General features: G+C 51.8%; 4 protein-coding genes across 4 annotated transcripts; 1 reads left to right on the top strand and 3 right to left on the bottom strand.

Annotated features, from left to right (window-relative positions):
- Positions 1-158: 158 nt before the first annotated feature.
- AKAW2_80413S (RanGTP-binding protein) lies at positions 159-2,439 on the bottom strand (the record flags this gene model as incomplete). The annotated part of the gene is made up of 5 exons (XM_041681430.1): positions 159-1,971; positions 2,029-2,132; positions 2,208-2,265; positions 2,331-2,362; positions 2,419-2,439. 5 exons carry the CDS (start codon positions 2,437-2,439, stop codon positions 159-161), a joined length of 2,028 nt encoding a protein of 675 aa, XP_041548374.1.
- A 643-nt stretch (positions 2,440-3,082) lies between these two features.
- Positions 3,083-5,322, top strand: SUP35 (translation termination factor GTPase eRF3; the record flags this gene model as incomplete). The annotated part of the gene is made up of 2 exons (XM_041681429.1): positions 3,083-5,194; positions 5,251-5,322. 2 exons carry the CDS (start codon positions 3,083-3,085, stop codon positions 5,320-5,322), a joined length of 2,184 nt encoding a protein of 727 aa, XP_041548373.1.
- Positions 5,323-5,807: 485 nt separating this feature from the next.
- AKAW2_80412S (pre-rRNA-processing TSR2 family protein) lies at positions 5,808-6,374 on the bottom strand (the record flags this gene model as incomplete). The annotated part of the gene is made up of 1 exon (XM_041681428.1): positions 5,808-6,374. One exon carries the CDS (start codon positions 6,372-6,374, stop codon positions 5,808-5,810), a length of 567 nt encoding a protein of 188 aa, XP_041548372.1.
- Positions 6,375-7,762: 1,388 nt separating this feature from the next.
- On the bottom strand, positions 7,763-12,428 carry SSN2 (uncharacterized protein; the record flags this gene model as incomplete). The annotated part of the gene is made up of 5 exons (XM_041681427.1): positions 7,763-8,400; positions 8,450-9,103; positions 9,152-11,986; positions 12,057-12,327; positions 12,387-12,428. The coding sequence occupies 5 exons, from the start codon at positions 12,426-12,428 to the stop codon at positions 7,763-7,765; spliced, it is 4,440 nt and encodes a 1,479-aa protein (XP_041548371.1).
- Between the last annotated feature and the right edge of the window lie 34 nt (positions 12,429-12,462).

The following is a 12,462-nucleotide window of genomic DNA, read 5'->3' as shown; positions in this document are numbered from 1 at the left end:
GTGTAATGTATTGATATGCAAGTCTATTCACAAGGAGTATTCATGATTTTCCCATGTACAAATCCTTTATATCGCATCGGTATCGTAGTCGTAACGTTCGTCATTTGCTTGATCTGTGATATTGATATTCATATCGATAATGTGGCCAACCCACCTACCTATCCTTCCGACGGACCATCAACATCAGCATCATCAACCCCTTCCACAATAGGACCCGGCGTGGACTTCCTAGACAGAGGAGACCCTCCCCTCGACCTCTCACTAGCAAGAACAGCCGATGACGGCCCTCCGCGCCGAGCACCACGGGACTTCAGATCCGACGACTGTACGGAAGCGGAGCGTCCGTACCGGAGCGGTGTCTCGGGAGTGTTCTCTCGGGACCTTAGATGGAATCCTCTGGTTCTGCTATCGCCAGGCGAGTAGGGCATTTCGCTTGTCTCGCGCGAGAATCTGAGCGGAGTGCCCTCCGAGGTCCATGCGTATTGATAGTCCTCGCCTCTTCGCTTGACGGGGCTCTCGTCATACGGGTCCCAGCCGACTCTGCGTCTTGCGTCAGCGCGGAGCCGTTGGCGGTGTTGTTCGTCGCCTCCGGCGCCTGTGGTTGAGGATTCCTCGAGGAAGAAGTTGAGAAGCTCGTCGCTGATGGATAGGTGAGATTGCTGCTGGAATTGTTGGAGGGAGGTGAGGCGGAGGAGGGTCTCCAGGAGGGATAGGGATGTGCGGATGTTGTTAAAGTGGGGGTTTGAGACGGTGGCTGTGGATATGCGCTGCGTTGAAGAAGGGGTGCTGCGGCGAGACGGCGTTGTTGTGTTGTCGTGGAGAGAAAGCTTCGCCATCCTTTCGGGGTCGATTGATCCTGCTCTGGATGGTGAGGTGTGGTCCTCTTCTGCGTCGGATTCGGAATCTGATGATTCTTCTTCATTGTAGACTTCGAATGCAATCCATTCGGGGTCGAGGTCTTTGGGGAGTCGCCATTCCTCGGAAATGGAGCTTTTATGGAAACTAGGTAGTCCGGGGTTGGCGTTTGCCTCGTTGAGTTGGGCGTCTAGCTGCGCTTGGATCTCGTCGATTTCCTCCTCCTCATCTTCTTGGGGGTCCTCGGGGGCGTAGCCGGACAAGGTCTCGTCCCGTTCGACCATCCGTCGGGGTGGGATGGCGTTGATGTCTCTCTTCAGGAGGAGAACAGGGTTGTTGGTCTCTCCCTCAGTGTTTATATTTAAAATCTTGCCGGTGTCTGCATAGAAGATCTTGGAAATCTCGTGGATTGGAAGAATTTCGCGTAGTCCTGCGGTGCTGACACCTTCGTAGCTATGAGGTTGCGGTTCACTTTCGTCAAACGAATGGACTCTGCCATCATCCAAATCTTCGATAATCAACACCTGGTAGGCAAATTCGTCCATCCTTGCTTCGGCAGGAAGTTTGAAATGCGGTGTCTCGGACTGGGGGATTGCAGCTAGGTCCATTGGCACCCTGCGGAGCTTCAAACGCGCCTTGTGCATAACTTCCTTCCAGGTTGCTTCGCGGATACCTTCTTCATCATGCGGCCGAAGGTGACTGGAAAAGAGCATGTACATAGACAGAGTAAATGTGGGGCCGATCTGGACCGCTTGAGACGGGTACATGGAGTATTGCGTATCGCCAGCAGTCAGGAAGGTGCTTGCCTGCAGCAGTCGGGATGGAGACACACTCGATGGCAGGTTTGTTGATAGCTTAGCACCCGACGTCGTGATAGCCAAGTTCATCAGCGGTACTGCGTCCTCAATACGAACAAGAAGTCTTTTGATATCTTTAATGATAAGCTTGATCTCCGCCTTGTGTTGGGAACGGTCTCTTTTGGGGTTTGCCCCTCTAAGATACAGTTCTTCAGATGCAGCAGTCTTTGCTAGTCGCTGTCCGAGGGATTGGATATCCCAGCGAAGAGATTTTGTGAGAAACACGGCTGACTCTAGTGACGTATTGCCTCTTGCAGCACTAGAAGCTGTTAGATTTCAGACATCGTGGGGTCCCTCCATAACCGACTTCACTTACATGAGTTCAATCATATCAATGGCAGGTGAAATGACCTGTATCTTGCTTTCCAGTCGGTGCTGAAGCGTGAGTAGCTCTTCCCTCTCTTCACCATCGTCAACGTTCTGAAGGATTGAAGCGCAAATGGTCAGCTATGATCTTCTGCGAATTTCCGTAGAAGCAGACCAATCTTGACTTACTTTGAGTAAGCGAGACGATTGACTGATGGCGTATTTGGCAGTGATAGCTATGCCTGAGCTAATTACAGATTTAGCCAGTGCTATAACAGACAAAGTAGGTAATATAGAGGAGCTGATCCTTACCGGATGGCATAGTTCATCGCCTGCTGCGTGAGCTAATGCACGATTAGGCTCGAGACCTTACAAATGGGCCGTAGGCACGAAAACATACCCTCGTGAGAAAAGCATCCATCTTGCTTGAAGTCAGGCTTCCCCTGCTGTCTTCTCGGGATGAATTTGCCGAGGGGAATGTACCCAGCAGAATAGGGAATGTTGACTGCTGGTGGGATCTAGTAATAGTAGTGATCTGTAGCGCCCCTGAGGCGGTTTGCAGAGCTTATCGATAACGGGCCACCCACTGTGGCTGCCACCAGCAACGGGATCCCAACATATAGATAAAAAGGGCGTAATTGAACAGACCTCCCACACTTTTCTCTCTCTCTCACGACCCGGTTCAGACCCGCGAGGTCATTGTTGGAGTCATTCTTCACAGCGGAGAAACAGTACGAGACAAACAATGCAAAACACAGCACGTGCTAATTCCTTGACGCGCCAGACGCCACAGCCGCGGGGGCGGGGAGGCGCAGCTGAGTCAGCGGGGTGCAAAATCAACTCAAAGGCGGACAAGAGAAAATGAGCCTCCGCAAAGAAAAACGCCCCTCACTTGCCGCTGCGTTGCTCTCTGCCTTTCATTGTTCGCTCTCCTCCTCCTCCTCTTCTTCCCCCCTCCACCTTCTTATTCTTCTTCTTTTAGACCAGTCCCGTTTTTATATACCGGGGACTTTGCTTGGTGTTTGTCTTGTTGTCGTTCTCTTAGCGTCTTCCCCACATACACCATGGCCGACCAGACCCCCGATTCCTGGGAGGATGAGCTCTCCAGACAGACTGAGGGCGTTCGTTTGAACCCCAACGCACAAGGTCGCCCTCAGCCCCAGGCTCCTTCTTTCCACCCTGGTGCTGCCACTTTCACCCCCGGTGCTGCTTCCTTCGTTCCTGGACAGACCTACCAGCCCTACGGTGGCGGTTACCCGCAGTATGGCCAGTACGGCCAGCAGGCCTACGGTGGATACCCTTATGACCAGCAACAGCAGGCCTATGCCCAGTACGGCGCCTACGCTCAACAACCTGGTGGCTTTAACAACAACCAGGTCTACAACCAGCAGTACGGTGGTTACCAGCAGCAGCAGCAGCCCCGTCAAGCTGCCGCCCCCGCTGCCGCCCAGCCCGCTCAGCCCGCCCCGAAGCCCGCCGCATCCAACAACGCTGCTCCCCCCAAGGCTAAGGTCCTGTCTATTGGCGGTGCCAGCAACTCTCCCGCCGCTCCCAAGACCAAGGTTCTTTCCATCGGCACCCCCTCCCCCGCTCCCACCTCGAGCACGCCTTCGTCGACCTCGGGTGCCGCTACACCTGGAGATACCAAGGGTGCTGCCGCTGTTGAGGCGGCCGCTAAGGTGACGGCTTCCAAGGCTATCGAGAAGACTGAGAAGAAGGCCGATGCGAAGGCTGCCGCTAGCGGCAAGTCGTCCCCTACCCCCTCGGGTCGCTCTAGCCCTGGAAGATCCAGCCCTGCTCGCGGTGAGGCTGCCAAGGCTGCTCGTAACGCCGACGCTGTCGCCATGGAGCAACAAGCCGATGTCGATGAGGCTACTCTGAAGGAAATCTATGGTGAGAAGAAGGAGCACGTCAACATTGTCTTCATCGGTCACGTCGATGCCGGAAAGTCTACCCTGGGTGGATCCATCCTTTACGTGACCGGTATGGTGGACGAGCGTACCTTGGAGAAGTACAAGAGGGACGCCAAGGAGGCTGGTCGTGAGACCTGGTACCTCTCTTGGGCCCTGGATTTGACCAACGAGGAACGTGCCAAGGGTAAGACTGTTGAGGTTGGCCGTGCTCACTTCCAGCTTCCCGTCAAGGCCGCCGACGGCAGTACCATCACGAGACACTTCTCCATCTTGGATGCTCCCGGTCACAAGTCTTACGTCCACCACATGATTGGTGGTGCTTCCCAGGCCGATGTCGGTGTCCTCGTTATCTCCGCGCGTAAGGGTGAATACGAAACCGGTTTCGAAAAGGGTGGTCAAACTCGTGAGCACGCCCTGCTTGCACGAAACACCGGTGTGAAGACCCTGATCGTCGCTGTTAACAAGATGGACGACCCTACCGTTGAGTGGAGCAAGGCTCGTTTCGACGAATGTACCGTCAAGGTGGGCAAGTTCTTGGAGAACCTCGGCTACAAGAAGAGCGATCTCTTCTTCATGCCCATCTCTGCTCAGAGGACCACGGGTATCAAGGACCGCGTCCCCACGGACCTTGCTCCCTGGTATGGCGGCCCGTCCCTTTTGGAGTTCCTGTCGGATATGAAGGTGCCCGAGCGTAAGATTAACGCACCTTTCATGATGCCCATCAGTGCCAAGTACCGTGACATGGGTACCATGGTCGAGGGTCGCATCGAGTCCGGTGTGCTCAAGAAGAACGGCAGCTGCATCATGATGCCCAACCGCACCAAGGTCGAAATTGCCGCACTCTATGGTGAGACTGAGGACGAAATCCCCACCGGTACCTGCGGTGACCAGGTCCGTCTTCGTCTCCGTGGTGTGGAAGAGGAGGATATCCTGCCCGGATTCGTGCTCTGCTCTCCCAAGCGTCTGGTGAACTGTGTCAAGACCTTCGAGGCCAAGATCAGAATTCTTGACCTGAAGAGCATTCTCACGGCTGGTTACAACTGCGTGATGCACGTGCACTCTGCTGTCGAAGAAGTTACTGTTGCGGCCCTGCTGCACAAGTGCGAGCCCGGCACTGGACGTCGCAGCAAGCGTCCCCCTCCTTTCGCTGCCAAGGGTCAGACCATCATTGCTCGTATTGAGGTGACGAGCACTGCTGGTGCCGTTTGTGTCGAGCGCTTCGAGGACTACAACCAGATGGGTCGGTTCACTCTGCGTGATCAGGTAAGCAGCCATTGTCAAAGTGCCATTCATAGAACGATGCTAATATACAAAACCAGGGTCAAACCGTTGCCATTGGTATGATTACCAAGCTCATCTCTGCCGAAGAGGCGGCGGCGACGCAGGCGTAAAGTGTGAATGTCTTTTCATTATAAATAGCAGTCCCTACGGTGGTCAACGGCGATGTCTAACGAGCTACGACTGTCGACCGGGAGGAATGGGCGGGAAAAGGCTCGGTGATGATATCCCAATAGCAGCCTGGTTTGGTTGTTGCTGATGATGATGAATTTTGATGTTCCGTTTTATTCTTTTTTTGCTCCTTTGCTCCTTTCCTATAGATTTTGCATTCCCTTGCTTGTTGGTTTTGCAATAAAATTCTCATTGCTATCATTTCATGCATTCTACTGCTTTTTATGATTTGGATAGTCAAAAAGCATTCACTGCACGCATGAATCACACAGCTGTAGCATAGACAAACAGCCAGAATACATGAAACAGGGCGTCTATTCTATGGGGAATCAACCAGCACCAGCACAACGGAACAACTTTTAACAATACCAATCAAGAACAAACATTCCCATCATAAAAAGAATAAAAAAGAAGATAAAAAAAAAATTTACCTCCTCTTCTTCGAAACAACAGTCATAAATCCATCCTCATCCACCTCGGGCTCAACCTTCTCCCTCGGCGCCCTCACCAACGCCGGCGCCGGCGCATCATCCATCTCCATATCCTCATCCTCATCCTCCTCACTATCATCATCATCCTCCTGATCTTCCCCTCTCTTAAACCCCTCAATCCCCGAGGCACCCTTCTTACTCTGCCACTTCTCCCACATCTCCTGGATTGCCCCGAACTCGCCCTTCTCCGTCTGCCCCTTCATCTCCATAATTTGCACGGCAACCATGCCCGCGCTCTCATCATCCACCACGACATCGAACTCATCGTTCATCACTTGAATAAGCACGTCCTCGAGATCCTCGGCGTCTGTTTCGGGTCGCTCCTGGATCATCTCCGAGATGGCGCCGCAGAGCCAGTCGCGCTTGTCGGAGGAGGTCGGACCGCCCCAGTTGGATTGCACGGCCAATGTGAGGGCTGGCCAGGCGTTGATCGCGAGGGTTATTCCCAGGTCGAGGTATTGGGTTGCTGTTTGGGGGGGTTGTTGGGTGGTAGTGGTGGTCATTTTGGTGGATGGTGGGGTCGGAGGTGGGTGTGGGTGTGCTATATCGGTTGGTTTTGAGTTGGTAAGGAGGAATTGGAGGATTTTTGTTATTGAGGGATTTCGTTGGGAGTAGTTTCTGCTTAGAAAAATGTGTAGATTGCAGTTATATATATGTTGGAGGGAAGGAAGTTTGCTGGTGGTGCTGGTCTGCGCCTGAAATTTTTTTGGATTTGGATGATGGTGGTTATCGGGGTGTTGATTAGATAGATAAGAGGTCATGTGATTGCGTGTTTCTATGGGGGAGAAATTGGATTGCAAGGTACTTGGTTGTTGGGGACCTTGTAGGTTTGGTCTACGTGGATTGGGGATGCATAGCTGGGGATCAATGACAGGTAAAATATGGGATAGAGGTCATGGTTCCTATTTAGTGGTGCTTGTTGATTGATATGAAGCGGAAGATGATGTGGTAGGTGGAGGAAGAAGGCAAAAAGAAAACAAAAAGAAATGTTTAAGCTCCGATAGGGGGAATCGAACCCCCGGCTGCCGTGTGAGAGACGGCGATGTTAGCCACTACACCATATCGGATTCTTGTTGAAGAAAGCGTGTTTATTTGCTTATATATCCCTTAGACGATAAGCCAAAAGCCTTGTGCGATAGGTAGCGAATGTATGAAGGCACAATGGATGGATTGATACATTATAGGTTGTTGTTGAAAATCACAGAAGCAATTGCATAACACTCTAGCAACTAATGCATTATCTTCATCCACAGCAGTATGTTTGGTGGGGTTTGGACTTGTAAGGCTATACTATACCCGCATGATGGGAGCTTATGTTCACAATGAACAGGGGCTCTAGATGCGTGGTGCCGGGCCTATGGGTTATTGGCCTATTTAAATGTGTATGTAGATGCTATCGGGGATCTTGTCGATATGGGCACATGTGCTCGCCTCAGTGGTCATGACCCAGGATGTGCAATTATTATAGCCCTAGTACCACACCAGCTGAAATATATACCGGCAACGGGGAGCTGTTCGAAACGCAACAATTTCAGAGGCTGAACTAAGACCATACAGTTGAATTGACCAACATCTTAATAATATAGCACATTGCCATACGGTATTACATTGCTAGATATCGCCATAAATATGTAAAGATGCATGCCCCGGCCTCTATTCCAAAATCATACTCAACATTCCCGCCCGGTCCAAATCCAAAACAAACCTGCGTAGTGGTATAACCTATTCTGCCTGAGAAAGAAAAAGAAGAAAAAAAAAACAAACTATGTACATAAGTGAAGAGAAATCGGGTAGAACACATGAAGCAAGAAGCCAGCCGTGTTCCCCTAAACGCCACATGATCGCTCGACCCGCAGACATGGTATAATGCCAACAACATGAAAAGAAAAGATCACAATGCATAGCTGAGAAGAGTCTGGGCTTTGATTGCCGTAGCCACATGCCACGGTAATGTGCCTTGCTGCACAGTGCGCGTACCCCTGGCTCTGGCCAGGGTTGCCAGGTCGCGATACATACCCAGAATCTCCCGCAGGAGAGTATCATATGAAGACGGGGAACGCCGTGCAAAGAGTATATTGACACTCATAGTATATAGGCCATCTCCATCAGTAGAGCCCTTCCTGCGAAGAAGGTACCCGCTTGCCAATGCGGGGCGATACTCCGTCTGATGCAGAGAGCTGTTGAGACGATGCGATAACACTACACCCCATGTCTCATCGTAGATATCCGTGAGGAGGGACTCGGATTCAACCTCCGGGAACGTATCCGTTGGGGTGGAGGCATTCGCGGGTGCACCCCAGCCACCCGGGGGTGTGGGCGCGGTACCGAACTGGTCCGGCGAAGAGACACCGCCGCCAAGGTTCGGTGTAGCAACAGGTGTGGATGAAGGCTGCTGATTGAACATGCTCAAGGGAATGGGGAGATAAGGCGGCTCGAGATGTAGGTCAGGAGGAGTGGTCGCGCCCAAGATCACCAGATCCAGCGTCATGGACCTAGCCTTGCCGTACTGATCTGCAAAATTTGTCCACGCTTTTTATCTGTTAGCTCTGAACCGGCAAACGATGGGGCGAGCACTTACTGTCAACCTCCTCCTGGTCCACAGGGTCAGTGCTGACAATGATGACCTTCCAGCGCGTCTGAATCGTATCCATGATATCCCTTGTTGCCTTCCATATTTCACCCCGTACCTCCGGGAGAGGGCGAGCTGCAACAGAATTACGATAGCGAAGGCAATATGACATGTTCCGTTGAAGTGCCCCAAAATTATCAGACCAAGCCACACTCAACCAACGTTGATCCAGACTTCGGGAACAAGCAATATGAAGATGCTTGCCTTCCTGCAACGGCGACGAACCCTCCGATGACAGTTTGAAGCCAATAGATCTAGGAATAGGCTCTGCAAGCAACACTGGCGGTGCGCAATTCACCGGGCCCACCTCGGACGATTTAGGCGGACATCGGCTGTACACTTCGAGGGCCAGGTTCAAATATTCGGCCTGGGGAGGAACAACGAGAGATTCGGCCGAAGTGACAAAATCCATGGGGATTATCTGAAGAACAAGCTCGTTCAGCTGTCGTGTCTGTTGCTTGTCAGCCTCCGCGATGTATTGCTGGAAAAGAGACCAGAATGCAGCGCAGATATCCACCAATGATGTGGCGTGAGTAAAAGGATTCACTATGTAAACTACAATGTTGCTATCCTTGCTTGGCGGAGTACTCAAAAACGCAGACCCTGTCTCAGTCAGAATAAGCAAAGTCAACATTGTCGGATATGGCTTACCGAGCACTCCACAAATAGTCTTGAGTGACTGTATGACCTCGGAGTAACGTGAGTCTGCTGATGAACTGATGTTCCAGGAGCCCAGTCCACGGTCGAAGACATTGGAACTTTCGCCTCGACGATGCTCGCCAAGGTTGCAGCCCGAGTAGACCAGTCCAAGCCGCTCTAAGAATGTGTCGGCTGCTCGAGCAGCAAAATGAGGATGTATGCAATATGCGAGAATGTCCTTTCGCCCATGCGCAGGTTCCAGCCCGAAAGTCTCCCAAAAGGATATCGCCGGAGGTAGTGTCTCCAGGAAATCCTTTCCCCGACGCACGCGCAAGTGCGGTGGGGGTATTTTCACTATGGTGCCCTTTCCAGTCTCTCTACGCTGAGAGGACTGACGCGGGTTGGCACCGTTGGATGACGAAGGCGAAAGCGCATTGGAATCTTGCAACGAAACAAAACTGTTCAGATCCAGTCGTTCCATTCCACGCACGAAAGCTGCATCACCCTGAAGAGTCTCGGGAGAGCACACCTCATCAGCATAATCAAGCAGACCAAGGGTTCCATCTATCTTATGGTCCAGAGATGATTGTGTCACTTGGTCAACCAATAACTGAGCAACTTGAACCTGTATGTCCTTGCGAATAAGCACTGGCGAGACTTGGTTCTGTGCCAGGGAGAAATAGCCCGCCATTGACCAGTCAGAAAAGGTAGACAGAAAGTTTCCCAGAAATACCGAGTCTTCCGGTCTCTGGGCTGCAGTTTCTTGACCAGTCCGGACAGTTGACTTGTCCTGGGATAAAGCTAACGAAGTTCCCGAATTGGAGCGAGTACGTTTCCTTTTTCTGGTGGAAAACGTGGCAGGTGATAGGCCACTTTCAGAGGCACTCTCATCACTGTCGGCACTTACACTGCTGCTCATGTCCGAATCCGATGATGATTCTTGCATCTCCTCACTATAAGGAGACCCGTAATTGTCGGGATCCTTTGACGTGCTGCTTTTCATCTTTCCGCTGTGACGTGGAAGGCCAACAGTTGGGATGTCATTTGTGACGGTGTCTGGCCCCTTGTTCCTTTCAATTCCACGAAGATTGAATCCAAACTTTCCATCAGCGCCGTATTTCTTGTCCCAGAGGGACATGTTCTGTTTGAAAGCAACTGCATTGTAGTAACCAGGCCCCTGCCCTTTCTTGGCAGGCCGTTGACTTTCAAGTTGCGACTCCGGGAACAGGATCTTTTTGACCTCCACCGGGCTCAAGGGAGGACTTATCGTTCGGGGTTTGTCCTCCTGAGGCGTGAATACAGGTGCCTTGGCCTCCTGGGGAGTTTTCTCGGGCTGCATGTCTGCTGTAGCGACCACAGGACTCAACTGAGCGCTTGCAATATTCATGGCTGGTGTCTGTTCAGGTGAAGCCTGGCCGTCCACAGTTGCTTGGATCTCGGGCTCATCTGTATCCATGAACCCAGACAATTCTTGAATTGCTTCAGCCTGTTCGCCAACACCTCCACGATCGAAGTCTGGGTCGTCAAAGAAGCTGAAATCAGCATCAGTGATTCCTTTAGTGCCAAAGTCTTTCTCATTCATATCTCCGAATAAATCATCGTCGTCGTTCGTATCGTATAGGCCCGAACCAACCACAAGTCCTGCCGACGGGCCAAAGCTTATCACATCCGTACCAGTTCTCTCTTTGCTGAGTTGACGATGATGATTCAGCCTGTCCTGTTGCATGAAGTTCGAGTTTTGCTCAATGTCGTCCGTGAAGGTATCGGAAGTAACCAAGGGATTTAAGCCTGTTGCGGCGGCCCCATCAGGCGGTGTTGGGTATACAAGACTAGCAGTTTGAAGGTCAGGATACTGCGACGCTCGTGAAAGGCTTTCAATCCCCTCGGGCAAGTTGAGTAAATCGGGAGATGATGCGTCCTGATCCTTAGTCGGCGCTTCTTGATGGACAGACGGAGGCTTAGGGCTCGCCTCGGCAAAGCTAAGTTTCTCTGTTACACGCCACTTCTCTGCGAAATCTAGAGGGTCACCAGCAATGGATGAGACACCTTCCATTTCACCATAGAACTCTGAAGATGCTGATTTCGTTCTCCTGAAGCAGTAAATAGCTGGCCAAAGAATCCGCTTTAGGGGAAGCATGGAAGCGCCTTCCTCGCTGGGCCGCCAAACTTCTCCGGCGAGTCTAGAGTAAAATGGTTCCCAAACTTCAACTTCAACCCAAGCTTCATCATCGATGCCATCCACAGGAAGACCAAAATTGGAAAGCCACCAGAGCACATTGACCTTCCACTGTTTGCGAGTTGCCGGGCTGGACTTCTCATTCCCTGAACCCCCAACATTAGACGGATACGGGGACCCTGCGTTCAGCTGGGGCGGATTAGCGGCGACAAGTCTGGCAATAGACCCACTTGGAGATAGCCAGAGGTCAGTGCCCGGTGGGGTGTCGTGTATGCTCGCAGGGACTTCTTCCGGTGTGAGCAACCGCGTCAGGCCAGCCTGCGATACAGTCTGTAGAGCTACTGTTAGCTTTCCGGCAGATGTCAGCTGGATCTGAAGCGTAGTTAAGGACGGTGCCAAAGCAAGGTCGTTTTTGGAAACGTGAGAGTTGTCGCAGCCATCTTTTTCAACAACGGTAAAGAGAGTACGTGAGCCGAGGGGAATTGCGTTGCGTTGCCGGACTAGTTGGAGGCTAACTGCTCCACTGACGGCCGAAATGAATGATGCGTAAATAGTAGCGAAAGGTGTCATGGCGTTCGGCCTCTGTGATCCCGCGCTCCCCGACGCATTCTGTGTTTCTGTCGAGAGATTCTTGACTAAATCAACCGCAGAAACGTTGCCAGAAGAGGAGACTGTGGTATATGTTAGAAACCAATATCAATATGTAGAGTTGAGGAGTACATTGATCAAGCGCATACACACCTTTCAGAGTAGCTGAGCCAATGGCGAGGCGACCTGAATCGTCTCTGCCATCGTTCGGAGATAGCGGAGACAGGCTTTCAAAGCCAGGAGTAGCAGAAAAGACCCATAAACATAATCGTCTGGGGTAGCTAGAAACCAAGCAATTTCGGTCCCTTAGCTGGAGCTCCAGGTCCTTGAGACGGCTGAGATGCTTCAGGATGGCGTAGCCATTACTTGGCGATTCGCCAGGATCGTCGGTGTAAATTCTCCAGTAAATATGGGAGAATCCATCCTAAGATGCCAAGTTAGGGGCTTGACCGGTATCTTTCTGGGGAGGGAAGAGGAACCTACAATGGCGCGTATGTTGGTGATGGACCCTCCGGGAAAGTCCATGGTTTAGTTATAGTCCCCAAGGAGACACCGGCTG

The sequence above is a fragment of the Aspergillus luchuensis genome, chromosome 8, assembly GCF_016861625.1.
Source record: "Aspergillus luchuensis IFO 4308 DNA, chromosome 8, nearly complete sequence".
In the NCBI taxonomy this organism is placed as follows: Eukaryota; Fungi; Ascomycota; class Eurotiomycetes; order Eurotiales; family Aspergillaceae; genus Aspergillus; species Aspergillus luchuensis.
The sequence above is the reverse complement of the archived record's forward strand: the minus strand, read 5'-3'. Positions and strand labels throughout refer to the sequence as shown.